The sequence below is a fragment of the Anoplopoma fimbria genome, chromosome 24 (genome assembly GCF_027596085.1).
Source record: "Anoplopoma fimbria isolate UVic2021 breed Golden Eagle Sablefish chromosome 24, Afim_UVic_2022, whole genome shotgun sequence".
Taxonomy (NCBI): Eukaryota; Metazoa; Chordata; class Actinopteri; order Perciformes; family Anoplopomatidae; genus Anoplopoma; species Anoplopoma fimbria.
In genome coordinates, this window is record NC_072472.1 from 17,372,726 (window position 1) to 17,391,442 (window position 18,717).

General features: G+C 38.7%; 1 protein-coding gene across 3 annotated transcripts; it reads left to right on the forward strand.

Moving 5' to 3' along the window:
* The first annotated feature begins 2,737 nt into the window (after window positions 1–2,737).
* aifm1 (apoptosis inducing factor mitochondrion associated 1) lies at window positions 2,738–17,991 on the forward strand. 3 transcript variants are annotated; one of them, XM_054625380.1, is made up of 24 exons: window positions 2,738–3,006; window positions 4,530–4,660; window positions 4,772–4,892; window positions 5,068–5,091; window positions 6,037–6,144; window positions 8,618–8,689; window positions 8,895–8,966; window positions 9,071–9,151; window positions 10,024–10,095; window positions 10,197–10,268; window positions 10,361–10,435; window positions 11,073–11,191; window positions 11,299–11,429; window positions 11,912–12,002; window positions 12,171–12,255; window positions 12,332–12,408; window positions 12,993–13,101; window positions 13,212–13,319; window positions 13,439–13,527; window positions 13,617–13,757; window positions 14,257–14,399; window positions 17,054–17,178; window positions 17,266–17,456; window positions 17,546–17,991. In XM_054625380.1, exons 1-24 carry the CDS (start codon window positions 2,919–2,921, stop codon window positions 17,615–17,617), a joined length of 2,397 nt encoding a protein of 798 aa, XP_054481355.1. In that variant the 5' UTR covers window positions 2,738–2,918; the 3' UTR covers window positions 17,618–17,991. The 3 variants fall into 3 exon arrangements, with proteins under 3 accessions (XP_054481355.1, XP_054481356.1, XP_054481357.1); XM_054625381.1 differs by lacking the exons at window positions 8,618–8,689; window positions 8,895–8,966; window positions 9,071–9,151; ... (1 more) ...; window positions 10,197–10,268; window positions 10,361–10,435 and having other exon boundaries at window positions 2,742–3,006; window positions 11,064–11,191; XM_054625382.1 differs by lacking the exons at window positions 8,618–8,689; window positions 8,895–8,966; window positions 9,071–9,151; ... (1 more) ...; window positions 10,197–10,268; window positions 10,361–10,435 and having other exon boundaries at window positions 2,743–3,006.
* Window positions 17,992–18,717: the final 726 nt, after the last annotated feature.

Sequence of the window (18,717 nt, forward strand, 5' to 3'; positions counted from 1 at the left end):
TTAATGCGAAAAAAAATGGCTGCAATGAAACAAAGGGTGAAAAATGTAAAGGGGTCTGAATACTTTCCGTACCCACTGTATGTGACTGTTGATCGTGCATCAAGAGCCTGTTCCGGGAAGGCTCTCCAAAAGATGCTGTGCAGGGCCAGTCAAGTTCGTAAACACAAAAATCAGAAAACTATTTCTTTGACCCTGGTTTGCGACAGAGGATATTGTCGTGCTGAGTCATGAAAAGGTCATCCCAGAACTTTTATATTCAAAGTTGAAAGTGCAATGTAACAATACCATTTTATGCTGTTAAATTAAGGTGTTCCTGAACTGGGAAAAATAGGCCTGGCTCTCACCAAGAACAACTGCCCAGTTATGTGGTGATATTTTTGACCATATACTCCACAAGACATCAAAGGACTTCTTTCCTGACAGAGGAGGTTGGCTTGCAATAACTTAATTTGGACAACAGAGGTCCTGTTTGAGCTCTCAAAGCCCTCCTTGATTTTTTTTTTTGCGGTGAAAAGGGAAAGTCAGCTGAAAGAACACTAACAGCTCTTTTGATTGGCTTACAACAGTCAACAATCAAGTTTATGTCAAAATGAATGTGTCACACCCAACTTAAAACAATTTCACACGTGTGTATATATATATATATATATATATATATATATATATATAGTACCAGTCAAAAGTTTGGACAACTACTTTGAAGAATCTAAAATATAAAACATATTCTGGTTTGTTGAGCATTTGTTTGTTTACCACATAATTCCATGTGTTCCTTCATAGTTTGGATGTCTTCAATATTAATCTACAATGTAGAAAAATAAAAATAAAAATAAAGAAAACCATTGAATGAGAAGGTGTGTCCAAACTTTTGACTGGTACTATATATATTATTGAGCTTGTTCCTTTGTCTTTTTGAAGCCTTTCCACCAAAGTGCCCTTAAAAAAACTTTTAATACATTCAAGGCAGATTCTTACCAATACTGTTTTAATCTGTTTGTGGAATGAAGATACTCAGTGTCGTGTAATGTTCTTATGTTCACCCAATAGTTTGGTAAACTCTCCTGAAATAAAATAGTGGACGAAAAAAAATACGCATTCAGATCCACTACAATTTAAAATCCTGTATTCAAAATCTTACTAAAGTAGTAGAGTATAATCAAAAGTAAGAGTATGCATTCTTTCCTTTGTACTGAAGCACAGTTATTGAGTAATTATAGCCTAGTTAGTTACATTCCACCACTGGTGGCAGTTAATAAGACACATAGTGAGCCTAAAATATTGAGATATGTTCCATGTAATCACATCCATTTAGTTGACTCATAGTAGGCGATTCAGAATTAAGCTACACTGATGACTGAATGCTAGGCTATATGAATCAGTAGTAAACACAGTTCAATGAAAGGGAGATCAAACTGTAGAGAGTTGTTCAATATACCAAATAAACTTCATCATATGCTAGTATTGTTGCTGCAGTCAGATTTTTGCTGCCCCCAAGTGGCTCAAGAATTTATTCTTCTGCTGAGTCTACAACTTTTTAGAAACTTGATGGCAATGCATATGTAGCTTTGCCTTATTTCATGCTTGACAGATTCAATATTTAAAAGGCTCAATAATTTACTGGTACTTAACTTCATCCGTTTAGCATTTTCCACACACTGGTGAGTTAATCCTAGTTCCTAGATTATCATCAAAAACTTAAAATGTTCTAACTTTAACGTCATTATCAGTGACTTAATCAAATATATACATCAGACAAATACTCTACTGAAATACACCAAGACACCTAAGCAACACAATGGCTTGTTTGGTAATTATAAAATGATCTTTTATCCCTAGAGAGATAAGTGTATTTATAACTTATTTTGCCACTAAAACACTGACATGCCACCAATTGCCCACTTCTCATCATCGCAATCTTACATTAAGAAGAACATAAATCCTCATTGTCACAATTAAAATGATTTCTTATCATGAATAATCAGCTGCCTTAATATCAACAATTTTAAACAGATAAATACAGACCAATTTAAGCCCATGCAGAAGACAACATCATGCAATTGATTGCAGTATATCGATATACAAACAGGCTAAATCTGATCTCTTTCTCTCTTGAAAGACTCACTTACATTACACCCACACACATTAGCCTACATTAGTTGAAATACAAATCATTATGTATTATGTAAAACCATTTTGATTTATCTCTTACCTCATGTGTTTTTGATTAAATATATTTTAGTAAATCCTTATTATGTTGCCGTTTGTTTTACATGAATCATGTATTTCCACAACCTCATGTTTAATCTCTATCTTCTCCAAAACATACCTGTTCTTTATTCTCCGCCTCTCTTCGTTAACACGTACTGCATGTTGAATATACTGTAGAGGGCAGCAGTAGCACATTGTGGCTGCATGTAATCTGTAGAAATGTCAAGAAGAAGAACCGGGATTATGACAGCTACCAAAGAGTCTTGACGGAAAGATACGATCACAGCTGAGGTTCGAGGCAACAGCATTCAAAACAGACTTCAAATATGTATAAAATAAACGTTAACTTTTTAGCTGCTGACAATAGTATCAGAAAAAAAAGACATGATGCATCATAGCAAAAAATAACAACAAATACAAAGTCAACGCTGTCACTGAAACGACCGGCGACGCCATCTTTCTTCCATTGCGTTTACGCTGCTTAGTTTTCTAGTGGTGACCAATCTCACGCCTTCAAAGAGTCTTTACATTACCCATGACTCCCCTGAAACGTATGACCTGTCCCCTGTCTCTGGCCTTGGCTCGTAACGCTGTGCTGCTGTTCGTCAGTGCGTGCTGGCTCCAGGACTTAATTAACGTTAACTAGCTAGTGTTCGTGTCCGACAGGTCCGCTAGTAAACTGGGAGCCGTCACAGCGGAGCGGAGCCACGATGCTGAAATGTAGAAGTGTATGGAAGAAGCTTGCACCTCTGGCGAGAGCCTCCTCCACGGCGTGCCGGCTGAATGTGAGAAGAGCAGGTAAGTGAAGTCCCTAACGATAGGTAGAGTAACCCGGTGTCTTCTCCTTAGCTTCACTCAATTGAAACACGCTTTGCTTGTAGAATAATAATGCACATTGTCAACAATTTGCTAAACCACGCGTGGTATGTTTTAATAGCCAAGTCCAAGTTTTTGACCTTCGCATGGCTGTTTCAAAGCTAACGTTAACTGAGCAAATTAGCAAATGGCAACATGCACAAGTCAGTGACATAATGTCGATAACTAACGTGAGCTTGGCTATATCCGTACTGCACAACACTGGTGCAAGATCTCGCCTGAACCTTACCATAAAGCAACGCTATTGAATGAAACATAATCTCGTGTCACTGACCAACATGTGTTTGCTACAGGGCTGCTTTTCACTCTGCTTGTCGATGGTGTTACGCCATAGTTTATATCACGTCCGATTTGACCATGATCACAAAGGCCGATCTAGATTTTGATCACGGGCATTTTACAATCTCCTGCGACCCTGAAGGTACAAGAACAGCATGTACAACAGGGTCCCTCTGCATAGTAGTTACCCCCTTTGATTGACAGTTATTAGAGGGATATATATAGTTCATGAGAGAGTTTGATCATAATGAGGATTCAAGTCTCAAAACTCAAATTGTCTGTGTGTGTGCGCACCCTGTCTTTAATTAACCAAGTTAACAAGCTCAAAGATTCACGAGCAGACATGGCAGCTAAATGTGCCATTCCCTCCATTTTATGGATGTCAAGTTCTATCTTATGCTGACTTGTAGAGATGTAATATTATCTTGGAAAGATCTTGCAGTAAGAAATGTTTTCGTTGTCATCAGGCATGTTCCTTTTTAAATAGATCCAGCAGCATTTACACAAATAGTTTAAACTTTGAGTATTTTTTATCGGGGATTCTTCTTCAACAATTCCTGCCAACTATTATAATAATAATAATACATTTTATTTGTATAGCGCTTTAAAAGGTACTCAAAGGCAACTTACATGCTAAAGACAGAAGCAATAAAAGAAATAACAATGCAGAGAGATGACATAATAACAGTAATAAACAAAACAACAACAACAAGAAAAAAACCCATACATAACTAGTATCACAACTGTGTCGCAGTCACCTTCATACACATGCTATATTAACCATAGAAAGGAAATGCAGTGTCATGATTGTTACATTTTGCCTCACTGTTGTTTGTGCCTAGACATATCGCAAAGTGAGATGTTATGAACAATGAATACATCATTTGATTAAGTGACATTGTCATATAGATAGCCGCAACTAAGCCTGTCAACAACAACCATACAGGATTAAGAAATGTTAACAAAAATCTACACACATCTCATCTTTAAGCCTAAATTCAGTGTATTAATCATGTGTGTGTATATCATAATGCATGGCTTGGAGATGCACTGCAACTACAATTGACCTATGTTTGGATTACTTTTGTAAACAACATTGAGGTTCATTGACGAAATTGATGCAGTTTTGACCAATCTAAATTTTTGTTATTTGTCGTTGCTTTCAGGGTTAAACAATGGCAGAATACCATCATGTGTACCTGCAGCCCAGATGTCCACCGGGCCTGCAGGGGGAGGTAGACAAAACCAGCTGTACTTTCTTCTGGTTGGAGTAGCCACCGTTGGTGGCAGCGTATATGTGAGTAAGCTTCGTCTGTCATAAAATACAGTACATGTGTGTAAAATCAGAAGTCATTAGTTGCAGGAAGTTCACAAATTTTCATGGCTGAAATCTTTTCTATTTTCATAGGCATACCGAACTGTCAAGGGAGACCAAAAAAGATATCAGGAGCGTATCGATGAAATTGCATCCAGACCATTTAAACAAGCCATAGAAAAACCAGCCACACCCACCCAGTCGGAGCCTCCTGGTGAGCAGATTTAAGGACTATCTATTTAAGTGATAATAAAACTGACCTTTTACTTAAATCAACAAACAAGTTTAAATATATTTCTATCAGAGCCACAGCATTCTTCTGTGATATGTTTTCAGTTTGGATCAATTAAGAGTTTCACTGTTATGATGAGTGTTTTGTTTTGTTTTAGCTGCAGAAGCCACTGAGACAGAGGGTGAGTGATTTCAATCTCATATGAGTAGATATTCATAGATCAAACTCCAACTCTGTTAATAAGTTAATAGGTAGGAACACTTAACCATGGTATATTCACCACACTGAACAAAGAGCTATGCGTAAGCTACAGACATATTTGGGCATCATTCAAGAACCATTTGTATGAACAGATTAGTTCTTCAGCGACTTGTATGAGTGATTTAGGAGAACTTGACGCATTTACCAATTTTCTCATATATTGAATTTTCTCTTATGTCACACACTTTTTAAAGTAGTCCAGACCTGTTGTACGAGTCATGTGCAATTTGTCCACTGTTATTCATTTCAGTAATAGATTGTATATTCCATTACTTTGAAGCAATTTTGAGTTCAACCGCTCAACAGCACTCGTTATTATTGCCCATTCCTTGTTTTAGCTGATCCCTTAATTCCACTGCTGACGCTGTTAAAAATGATGGACTTTCCTTTATGGATCTCTGAAAATAAGACTTCAGCATAGGACATATAGGGCAGGACGCTTAGCCTTACATGGTATTATTATGCGTTATTATGCTAATTTACAATTCTCATCAATCCACACTCATTTAAGCGCAGGCGACATTCATTATGTATTCGCGGGCACACTTGTACAAGCCCACTGTACAAAAAAAGTGATAGAATGTTAGGATAAGAAAATGTTCTTGTATGAGGTAAAATGCCTCTATGGTATTTGCTGTGACACTCTGTTGACTGAAAAGTTTTTGTTTTTAAATCATAGTTAAAGGTTATTTGGTCTAAGAGTAGACTTGGAATCAGCAGACTCTGTCGTAAACAGTTAAGATGCCTCTACAGTGCAATTAAAACAGCAGAGTTTCAGACTGCAAAACAAACTGTATTTAATTAGTGGTAGATTGGTTTAAATCACTTGTTTAGAATCCTGTTCTCTTTCTGATTGATAAACCAGCCGTCCCTGAGCCAGAACCTCAAGCAGCACCTTCACCAGCAGAGCCGAGCCCTCCGGCCCCTGATGCTGAAATACTGGCCCCCGTTGAAACAACTGAACCACCCCCAGGTTGTTTGCATACTTTTCCATACCTCTACATGCATGCATAACAAGTGCCTTCTGTAAAAACAGTGCGTTTGAACCAAAAAGTAATCGGAAAAACAAAACTTCAAAGCTTACTTGATCTGGAATTATGTGTAATGTCACACTTTGTACAAATACTGTACTTTAAAGAGAACTGAAGTTTCAGAAATGGCGACACCAAGTGGTTAAGTCAGGTTATTTAAAAAATGCAGGCTGCCTCACACACTTGGGTCAAATCAGATAAAGGTTTTTGTTTACATTTCAGATTTAGAGACATACCTTTTCTTTGTGCTATTAAAGACCAAAGAATACGTTCTGTAAAATCTTTGGCTGAATTTTGAGAGTGCATATCTTTTTGCCACTGTGATTTTTGTCATTTTCTCACCCTTGCATTGGAAGTAATGTTTTGGGGGGGGGGGGTTCAACATCTTCAGACATTTAACTCCTAGAGCCATATCATTTGTGTAGGGGCACAGCCCAAATGGTATGTAGCAAATCCAAATGATTGAAAAGCACAAGAAGATTGAAATTAAAAGTACAAAATGGGTGGTTTTAGGGCCCCAAGCAGTACCCTAAAGTATTACATATTGACGTTTCAATACCTCCTTCTGAAAATACAATAGTTGATTGATGGTGTACCAAATTTTAAGAGCTCTAACATCATCCCAATTCGGGATATGGCAGGCCAAGTTTGCAATTTGTTTCTTTTTTGAGATGCCAAACTGGCGATGTGGACTCATTCTTAGTACCATGAACATTTGGGTAAAAAGGGGTCTATATATGTGGGCATTTCGTGTGTAAAGTGTTGTCTTCGTAGTTAAATTGAACAAAATATATGGCTTATTATGCACAACAGACTATCCATGCATATAGCTGTATTGAGCAATGAAGACTGAAACTGAAATGACAGCTAACAATGAAATTTATGTTTAATTAAACCCATAATGGAGCTGTTATAATATGGCAAGTGAGGTGGAGAAACTATGGGTAACAAAGGAAAACAATGATGCAAAAGGTAATTATTCCTCAATTGATTTAACATTAACTCAGTGGTAGAAGGGAAGTGCTCAAAGCCACTTCAATGTCTCTGTTGGTCTTTCTATGTTTGATAGTCGTCCCCTCTCAATGGTAGCTAAAGCTGGGATAGTGTACGGAACATGTACAGTTGGCAACTTACAGATATCATCTGATTGATCTCTGATTGGTTTGTATATCCAATGACCTAATCTTAATCGGGTGTCTCCAACCCTGCTCCTGGAGAACAACCATAACTAATCACACCTAATAATAATGAGATTTACCAGAAAGGTCCCAGTTTCACAATAATGGCATGCAATGAAAAATGATGATATCTGCTTGTGCCTTTTAATCATTTGATCTTTTGTCCATTTTGTCTTTGCCCCTACCAAAGTTAATGTTTCTAGGAGTTATATGGCTGAAGATATTGAACTGTAAAAATGTTTTTTAGGGTACAAAATTCATAGGCAATGGCAATAAAATAGGAAATTCTCAAAATTCATGATTTATTTTTTGGTCGCAAAAAGCACATACATCTGGTTTGAACAAAATCAGTGCAGAAGACGCACTTTTATGGTGATGGCATGTTTTCTACACAAGGCACTCTGGAATCATGTATTGTCTTTATCCAGAAGCTGAGAAGTTTACTGCATAAACTGTGACTTTTTTCCTCTTGTTGCATGCGTTTATATTCTATTCACCTTCTTGTATTTAGTGATGCATGTGTCATTCTCAGTGTGTTCTGTACAGTTCCATTAACTTTGCATCCTGTAACCTTGTATATTAACCTTTTTACAGTTTCAGTACAACTTTGGACACTCACATACTCACTTCCACTCTGAACCCAAATAATTCAGTTTTAGTGGGACACATTTGTTGGAGTTGTCAGTATTTTCTATAAATATTTTGGCTCCTGGTGTACTTTGTAATGTCTGTGATGTAACATGGTTTGACATTTTCTGTGAATTTGTCAAACTTTGGGATACTTTGTCCTTGCATAGTACTCAAAATGTTTTTTCCCGACTAATATGATATTAGTGTTCATAATTGGAAGCTTCCCTTTTGATGTGATTTTTTTATTTTTTATTTCTTACCTCCAAACTTTTTCATACAAAAAGTCTTCATAGGTGTTTCATAGGAAGCCTTCAAACATAAATCAGAAAGGTCCCTGGTAATTGTTAACATCAGTGTGGTAAGACAGGCTTCAGTATAATGTGTTTACAACACTAAACACATCACCTTGATGGTAAACGATATATTCGTCTCTGCAGAAGTTTACACATACATTGGGCAGCTTCCACTTGTTATTGTGTTTAGTTTGCATGCTCTGCAGAATGTTCCCAGGGTAAAGCCGAGGAAATGCATGGATCCTGATGTTCTTCCCCTTCAAAATTCGCTTAAAGAATTCATTCTTAACCCATACTATGGATTGCTTCAACAGCAGATGAGCCAGTCTTAGAAGCTTCCCCAGAGGAGGCAGCAGAACCATCTGCTGCACCTCTAGTTGAGGAGGGTAAGATTTGAAAAGAAAGGATACTATGATCCAATTAATTCACTTATTTAATTGTAAATATATTAAGGTGCCATTTACACCTCTGCATTTACATCTGAGTCTGTGTCTCGTAGATGCATACTACAGCTCAGATACAGTCTTTCATATTATATTATCTGTAGTGTACTTCAGAGGTTTTTATGTAATATTACCACTATACTACCAGAACCACCAGCCCTCTCTGAGCCATGCCCAGCTGAGCTTACAGAGGCGCCCCCTGCACCTGTTGTTGAGAGTGGTAAGCAGTCAGTCAGACCTGTACAGGGAGACAGTGTTGTACATTTACCACATCTGAGGGGTTTATTTTGTCCTTACTTGTTACTGCTCCGGTTGTACTAACAGAACCTACAGCAGCAGCAGCAGCAGCAGACATCCCCGCAGCAGAGCTAACTGAGCCTCAACCGGAAGTTGTGGCAGAGAGTGGTAAGACCATAGTCCAGCTTCGGCTGGAGAGGGGAAGCGGGAAGACACCGATATTCTTTCCCATTTTATTAATGTTAATTTCAAACACCTTTTTCTTCTATTTATATTTTTTTCATCATAACTTTTCTCCCTACCTGTTTGTGTCTTTTTCACATTGTTTGGTTTCAGATAAAACGATAAAGGATCATTTCAATCTAAAAATTCTGTTTCTGCACAACCTTGGACACTCATATACTCACCTCCATTCTGACCTGTTAATATTTCTTATTTTGTGGGACACAGTTGTTGGAGTTGTCAGTATTTTCCAGAAATATCTTGACCCCCGGTGTGCTCTGTTATAGTCGTGTTTTAAAATGGAACCCTTCCTGTCTGACTTTTTCTGTGAATGTGTCATACTCTGTGAAACTTTTTTCTGGGATAGTTCTCAAAAGTTTTACTTTTAATGTGACATTATTGTTCATAACTGGAAGCTGCCCATCCAAGTGGATTTTATTTATTACCTACAAACATTCATGCTGTGTCTAAGATACATAAAGTCTTCACAGCAGGTAACAGAAAGGTCTCTGGTACTTTTAAACATCAGTGTGGTGAGACATGGTTAAGTAAAAACTATTAGACACTGTCATCAGTACTCACAAAGGTATCAACCCATATACTCAGCTCTTTGATACAGTATGTACCTTTTTTAACACTTTTTTAAAACATTTTTCCACAAATTGGGCAGCTTCCATGTGTCATTGTGTTTTAGTTTGCATGCTCTGCAGAATGTTCCCAGGGTAAAGCCGAGGAAATGCATGGATCCTGATGTTCTTTCCCTTCAATAATCTCTTAAAGAATTCATTCTTAACCCATACTATGGATTGCCTCAACAGCAGATGAGCCAGTCTTAGAAGCTTCCCCAGAGGAGGCAGCAGAACCATCTGCTGCACCTCTAGTTGAGGAGGGTAAGACTTGAGAAGAAAGGATACTATGATCTAAAGAATTTACTCATTCAATTGTTGTACACATCCAAGGCTTTCTTGTAACTTTGACAATTTACTACCAGAACCATCAACCCCCTCTGAGCCGTCCCTTGCTGAGCTCACAGAGCCAGCCCCTGCACCTGTTGTTGAGAGTGGTAAGCACTCAGTCTGTGCATGGTGATAAACATTTACCACATCCAAGGGGTTAATGTGTCATAACTGGTTAATGCTCCGGTTATACTAACAGAACCTACAGCAGCAGCAGCAGAAAGCCCCGCAGCAGAGCCAACTGAGCCTCAACCGGAAGTTGTGGCAGAGAGTGGTAAGACCATAGTCCAGCCTCGGTTGGAGAGGGGAAGCGGACAGACACCGATACTTTTTCTTTTTACGTTTATTTTGAAAAAACTTTTCTCCTATTTATATATTTTTTGCCATAGCTTTTCTCCCTACCTGTTCATGTCTTTTTCACATTGTTTGTGTTCAGAGAACGATAAAGGATAATCTCACTTGAATGAAAAAAATGTTTCTGCAAAACCTTGGACACATATACTCACCTCCATTCTGACCTGTTAATAATTCTTATTTTGTGGGACCCAGTTGTTGGAGTTTGTCAATGTTAATTTCACCTTTTCTTCTATTGAGGTTTTAACTTTTTTTTTCCTCATTTCAGCTCCCTACTTGCCTTTTTTTATGTCTTTTTCACATTGTTTGTGTAATGATAATGGTTAATTGCACTCACAACATTTTTTTAATTTCTTTTTCCATTTACTCCTTTCAGGTGTATTTGTGTAAGTCATGGGTACTGATGAACATCCAAGATTACTGACTTTCTCTTTCTCCTGCTTTTGCTTTTGGCCTTTCTCTCTCTCTCTCTCTCTCTCTCTCCCCCCCTCTCTCTCTCTCCCCCCTCTCTCTCTCTCTCTCTCTGGCTTGCTGTCGCTCTCTTGTACAAACTCCAGGAGACTCCACACCTGCCTCTCTCAAGGTCCCCTCACACACCCCCTACCTCCTTATTGGTGGCGGTACCGCCTCTTTTGCTGCTGCCCGGTCCATTCGAGCCAGAGATCCCAATGCCAGGGTCAGCAATCCGTGCATCATTCATCTTACTGTACCTCAGTTTCTTTAGTTATATTAGTGTGTTGTCCTCATGTACTGTATCTGCCTTTTTTGAATGGTTGCTCCCAGGTATTGATTGTGACTGATGAGCCAGTCCCTCCATACATGCGACCACCTCTTTCTAAGGAACTGTGGTTCTCTGATGACCCCAGTGTGACGGAAACACTACGTTTCAAGCAGTGGAATGGAAAGGAAAGGAGGTGTGTTTGCGTTTCCTGTTTTGTGCTTTTGGTTTATTCAACGTTATTGCCTTTTAATTATTTCTGTCTCACAGGGCCTTTTATTACAATGCGTCTCAACTGTTGTCTCCCTGCTGGGATAATTTGTAATTACAGTGAGTTAGACAGTCCTGTAACATCTCTTTGCTTTATTTGCTTAATTACAAAATTAGAGTTTCTGTTTGTGGCAGTTTTTTCTAATCAGGTGGATCTTACTGTTCACGTTAACCATCATCACTAAACTGTTTACTGGGTTCCTGTTTTTATAGTATTCACAACAAATCACTGATGGTTTTAAAAAAAAAAGAACTTGCACTATTTCCTGTGCTGCAAATTATTTATATTCCTCAGGAAAGAGCTGTTGAACACCATATTGTTGCAACTTGGTATTGTCATAATACAAACTAATATTTTTTTTTATAAAAGAAAAAAAAAGATTTTAATATTTTTTGGGTGTTTGTCAGTATCTACTTCCAGCCACCATCATTCTACATAAACGCAGAAGAATTGGCTGGTGCTGAAAATGGTGGAGTGGCAGTTCTCACCGGCAAAAAGGTTTGTTTTATATTTGTTTTCCCTTTAACAGTCGGACACTACGTTTTGCTGATGTCACAAATATGTACAGTAAACAACCAGAGGTGAGGGATTTCATTGGCTGATGTAAATGTACTTTTTGACTGTATTGAGATGTTTGACAACAGTACATGATTTCATCCATTTAAGGTGGTTCACATGGATGTGAGAGGAAACAAAATAAAACTGGACGATGATACTGAGATTTCATACGACAAGTGTTTGATTGCTACAGGTAAGCCTCTTTCAAATTCATGTATTACCAAGTTGTTTAAACTTGGTGGAAGCTAATTGGAACTGTTTGCTTTCAGGTGGTGTGCCAAGAAATCTACAGGTCATTGAAAGAGCAGGAGAGGAGGTGGTGAAGAGGACAACGTTGTTCCGCAAGGTCAGTATTTAGCCACAAGGGGGCGATAGCCTTCTTTCAGTTTTTGAATTTCTGGCTGATAGTGCAAAGCCCTATAAAGAAGTTACACATCCACTATTTAACCTAAACCATATGATATGAGAGGGACTGCAGAGAGAGCAGAAAAGCAGAGTTTACAACCAAAAGAGGAATCCACCATATCGTACATTTTTTTTTTTTTTTTTATTATAAATTTTTATTTAGATGAAAATATTTTTGACTCTGAAAAAGTTGTTTGGACGTGTTGAAAAAACAAGAAATACTCTCTGAATGTTAATTCAACCGCTCTGGAATAGGTAAGAATTACATAGCTTTGTCTTAAAAACAACCTTAATGCTAAATTCATGAAAACACCACGAAATGCAGATACTTTGCTCAATAACTCCAATGGTATTAAGTGTGTTCAACATTTACATTTGTTGCTCCACTGTTCTTATGACTCGTTGATTACAATCCCTTCATAGTTGCACAGACAAGTTACCACACTAATGTGGCCATTTTAATGGTGATATATCACTACCAAAAAAAAAGAGACAATTTATTATAAATGTTGTTTTCCTCCACAGGTCGAGGACTTCAAAGCATTGGATAAGGTCTCCAGAAACATCAAGTCCATCACAATCATTGGGGGCGGCTTCTTGGGCAGCGAGCTGGCCTGTGCCCTCGGCAGGAGATGTAAGACTACTGGACATGATGACAAAATGACAGAATAGATAATAATAGTTTAATGGAATTCATTTGTTCCCCTGTTGTTGTATTGCTCAGCCTCTTTCTTTTTTTTTCAGCAACTGAGAGTGACCTGGAAGTGATACAGATGTTCCCTGAGAAGGGCAACATGGGAAAAGTGTTGCCGGAGTATCTGAGCAACTGGACGACAGAAAAAGTCAAGAGAGGTTAATGACCGTTATGTACACTAACACGTCTGAACTTTCATATCTAGTTGAACATCCCTAGAAACATTTTTATTTCCTCATTTCTTCGTTTATTACATGTTCCTCATTTTGTTTTTTAGAGGGTGTGAAAGTCATCTCCGAAGCTTTGGTGAAATCTGTGGTCTGCAAAGATGATAAATTAGAAATCCAACTGAAGGATGGCCGTTTGGTAGGTCCAGGTTTTTGTTTTCTCCAGTGTAATTAATGTAAAGGAAACAACTCTTTAGTTTTCTGATTATCTTGTGTTTCACCTTATAGGTGAAAACTGACCACATTGTTGCAGCTGTTGGCCTGGAGCCCAATGTTGACCTTGCTAAGTCAGCAGGTCTGGAGGTGGACTCTGACTTTGGTGGCTTTCGAGTCAATGCAGAGCTGCAAGCTAGATCCAATATTTGGGTGGTAAGTTAATGTTCACAAGGTAGTGGAAGTCAACAGGATCATGCCTTGCTGGCTTTGGAAATTAAAGTGCATATATACTTAATTTAGTGAAACCTGTCACTAGTTGTGGAAGCATTTTGCTGTTGATGTTGAACCTTTTTGAAAAGCTGATACACGTGGCACAGTTAAGTTAACTTTCACGTAGTAGATAGTTCTTTAGTAATATGATTGACCCTTGTTATTCCAATTGGACAAACTTGTATTCATGTATACATTACAACACTCTTTCAATGAGTTAATGAAAAGTACTTTAATGTTGACTAGTCAACGTGAGCAGCATACAAGGTTTCATAAATGCATGCCTTACACTTCTTTCAGTCATCTTTTATTATAGTGCCCCCTTGAGGTAAACTCAATGGGGCATGGTCTAGAAGCAATGCACCTCTGTTGACCTGTAATGCAATTGTAATATAGTGTAGATCATTCAAACATATCCTCAATCCATTCTGTCTGGATTTAGGCGGGAGATGCTGCGTGCTTCTATGACATCAGACTGGGCCGCAGACGAGTGGAGCACCACGACCACGCCGTTGTGAGTGGAAGACTAGCAGGAGAGAACATGACGGGAGCCAACAAACCCTACTGGCATCAGTCTATGTTCTGGTGGGTATTTGGGGCACTTCCTATTTCCTGCTTGTGATGGTAACTTAAGGGGTTTTCATGGGTCACAAATTCAAACTGTTTGGAAACGAGAGCTGTAGCTGCAAGCCATTAAACAAGCTTGAAGTGGAAATGAAGAACAGCCTGAATTGTTGATTGCACAGGTCCACATTCATTGACTACATTTAAATAAGTGGGTACTGGGGCAGCATGTACAATTCTTCAAATGACTCAATTCTAATCCATTTAGAAGTCAGATGCACATGCATGACTGCTTTGAAGTCTTGAATACCATTAAGTTCTAAAATATTAAACTGCCTTTAGAGGACATTAAGGTAGGAGTTTCCAGCAGAGGGCTGCATTTTTCAAGCCCATCATACTTTTAATAACTCTTTCAAAAACATCACTCTACCAGATATTCAAGGCGTTGCCAAAAAAACGACCTAGCGTGTGGCGTGCGGCCCGCAGTACACGGATGAATGCAGTGTCTGCTTGTTTTTAGCAGCTGGTGAAATATGGCACACTGATGTCAACATGAGTTCATTGCAGTCCAAAATCAACAAACAGAGTAGACAAACTATTGTGACTTATTCACCAGCAGATGTTGTCAGATGATATGCTGATATTCCTATGAATGCCAGTGTAATGTGTCTGCAGAACCAGGCTGTTGTGATCCTCCTGGGTACACCACATTATAATTCAGCAGCAGTTATCAGTTTGTTCCTTCTAAGGGCTTTCATTTGTTTTATATTTAAGGGGTAGTTTTTTGTTTTTTTTCAACCTGAACCCTATTTTTTCCATGTTCCATGCAACAAATTTCTTTTAAATTGGTACATCACTGAGGGAAGATGCTGCAGCCGATCAGGAGCTGCAATATAATCATATTCGGGATTGCACATCGTCAATTTACGTCCACTAACGGTCCATGTTTTTGCCGCAGTCAGTCTCAGATTGTTATAATAATTGTCTGACAACATTATCGAAAAGCACACTACAGGGAAAGGAAGTTATTTTACTTCTCTGTTTGTTATAATTCGCTCCGCCAGGAGAATCAGGGCATTGCTTGCTTGTGTGCACATGTTTGTGTTCTGTGTTTTTCCACAACTAATCTTGCTTTCTGCTGCAGCAAGCGGCATAATATTTGCGGTGGCCAGTTATGGCCGCATGCTCAAGGACCTTTTTATTGGTCATTTTATACGAACGGAAGTGCACACACATTTTCAAAGTCATGGCTGAATATTTAGCTGATTTTTTTCACAATGTGGATGGAAGCAATATTTCAGAACGAGACTTGTCAGAGTGTGATGCACAATACCAAACAAGCCGGGTCCAGCGAAAAGTTATAGAAAGTGTTTTATTACTCTGTGGGGTCCTTTCAATAAGGACCCCACAATAAGACACTTAAAATAAGAATCAGTGCCTGCCAGTAGCAAAAACAAGCACTTTAATAGACATAAATTGATGGAGACAACATCTTTAGCCGCTGACATCTGCAGATTTTTCCCTCAATTCTTGACCAATTTAAAAGAAAATGTTTTCCCCATTACTCACTTGGACACAAAAACATGGGAGAATAGGGTCCAGGTTGGTCCCTTTTATGTTGTTCCCAAAAAATCCTAATTTGGATGTTTCTAGGTGATGCTTTGTAGTGTACATGCTTCTCTGGGCAGAATTACCACAGCAGGTTGTTTGTGAAGGTCATTTCTTCAGCTTGCAACTCATCAGGTGGTGGTGGTGGGGGGGCTGTCACTGCCGTTCACAACTAAGAAGTGCCCTCTCAGGGTTGTTTGTTTTGTGTTTATGTTTATTTGTGTGTGTGTGTGTGTGTGTGTGTGTGTGTTTAGAATAGGAGCAGTGTGAGGTGCAAAACCATACACAATGTTATGGAAGCTGTTTTGACAGTAAAGTTTCAAGGTGTTGAAGTTCCTGTACTTTACATTGGAGGATAAACTTCAGCAAACTTTTTACGACAGAATTTAGCAGAAGATTTTGTTTTTGCCTTGAAAATATAGTTGACAAAATACTTTGCACTAAGTGGCAGTATGTCTATCTGCAGTGTCAACCTATAATGGCTCAATCTCTGAACCCATCTGCTATCTGTCCGACAGTGATTTAGCCTCTGAGGAGCCAATATTTTGGGGGTTCTGGTGTCTCATATCTATAAACGGATATCAGCATATGAAGGCAGATAAATGAATATTAAAAGTAAATAAACTAAATCAGATGATAGCCGATGGCTTACGAGATTGTATTTTGGTCAATGCGTTCCGCCTCTTTTGCCCTCAACATGGACTGTTTAACTGCATGAAACCAAAGCACGCTCAAACGTGTTTGGTAAATACAACTATAATCCAAAAAACTGAAACCAGATCGCTTCAGATGCCAAAATCTTGTCCCGTGGCCTACAGATCCTGAATTCATATGCAGATATCTGCTTATAGAGATTAATATCTGCTTAAATCCATTACTAATATCATTAGGATGTGGAGGAAAAAGCCATTTGTCTTTTTAGGTTATTCTTTATTTCCATTTTGCACTAGAACCTCTTGTAAAGCAGAGGAAATAGAAATAAGTAGAGAAAGAATGCTTCTTGCTCCGAGAGCTTTTGAATTAAATGACTCCCTCAACCTGCTTTCAAATCTCATGGTTTCTCACAGGAGTGACCTGGGTCCTGATGTGGGCTACGAGGCAATTGGGATTGTTGACAGCAGCCTACCAACAGTAGGAGTGTTTGCCAAAGCCACAGCCAAGGATACACCTAAAGCTGCTACGGAGATGTCAGGTATTTATGACATTTTTGAGCATAAAAAAAAGCATATTTGAGGACCAAGGCTCGAGGATTTAGTCTTACATGTTACATTTATTGCAGGAACTGGGATCCGGTCAGAAAGTGAAACAGAGGACACTGCTACTAGCCCAGTGGCCTCTTCAACGCCTGCTCCCGCTATGGTGCAGCACAAAGACGAGTACGGAAAAGGAGTCATCTTCTACCTGAGAGACAAAGTGGTGGTGGGCATTATCCTGTGGAACGTGTTCAACAGGATGCCCATCGCAAGGAAGGTATGTGACTTTGTAAGAAAAAGGGTTTGTTTCATAGTAAGGATTTAAAATATAGGTTTGGTTATTGTAAATCTTTTGGTTATTTGTAGATTATCAAGGATGGAGAGGAACATGGAGATCTGAATGAAGTAGCCAAACTGTTCAACATCCATGACGATTAAGATGATGGAGGCGGGCACTTCATGTGGAGACTGAACTTTGGCAGCCGTTGCCACACTCTTTAAGAAACAACTGATCACACATAAAACAAAAAAAAACAGGAAAATTCATGTAAATGATGTCTGAGATATTTTTCATATTTGGAATTTGTATCTGCTGCACCTGTTTTGTTTGTTTCTTTTTTTTTCTATCTAGGGAAAATTATTGTCTCAATTTCCACCAAATGTTCATGTTTTAGAAAATCATGGTCAAGATGTGATTGTCTTTCTGCTTTTCCAAACCCGGCTGAAGATGCTGAGCATGGATTATCGTTTTCCTCTGTGTGATCAGAGCAGCTTGTTGTGAGAGAAGCTGCAATAAAAAGGCTATTTTTAAATTGGAGTGATCCAATTATTTTCATTTTGCTCCTAGATATTATCACTGATGATGACGTATAACTTGACCAGCCTTCTGAGCTGTGATGGTTGTTACAGTCTGTGTGGTTGAGCTCGTGTGTCCTGAAGCATTTTAATCATTGTTTACTGTTTAGTGAATTTACTTTGGTCGTACTACAGTCGTTGGACCTTTTTTAAGTTCTGTGAGGTATGTCACAGGTCTCACTTAAGCTAAAAGCACTGGGTACAGGCAGGCTTGTATGAAAGGCATCTGACAAGTGCATTTTTCAGCGTGTACAAGTACGATTTAATTAAGCAGTGTCAATGTGCGCTCCAACAAGAACAACATTAAAATGAAGCTTGGCCTACTTAATCCTGTCCGGAGGTAAAAATGTTCAAGCATGCAGAAACAATGTTTTTTCTTTCTGCTGTGGGCTTCTTCTTATTAGGATTGCATTCATGTTCTGTATTCTCACACATTTCTTATCCTATTTGACACTGTGGGCTCTAGAGCGAAGTGTGGAATGGCCTTTGGAGTGAGGCAAAACACGTGCAGCCTTAACGTCCCATCGCTTTCTTTGACATCAATTTTGCATGAGTAAATGGCTGAACTGCCTCCCCCTCTGTATGGAGGAATAAACATGAGCTTCCACATTTATATTTGAATTTGCTTGGCGATTTGCAGATGAAACAATTAGACCAGAAACGTTGGACAGCTCTGCTTAAGA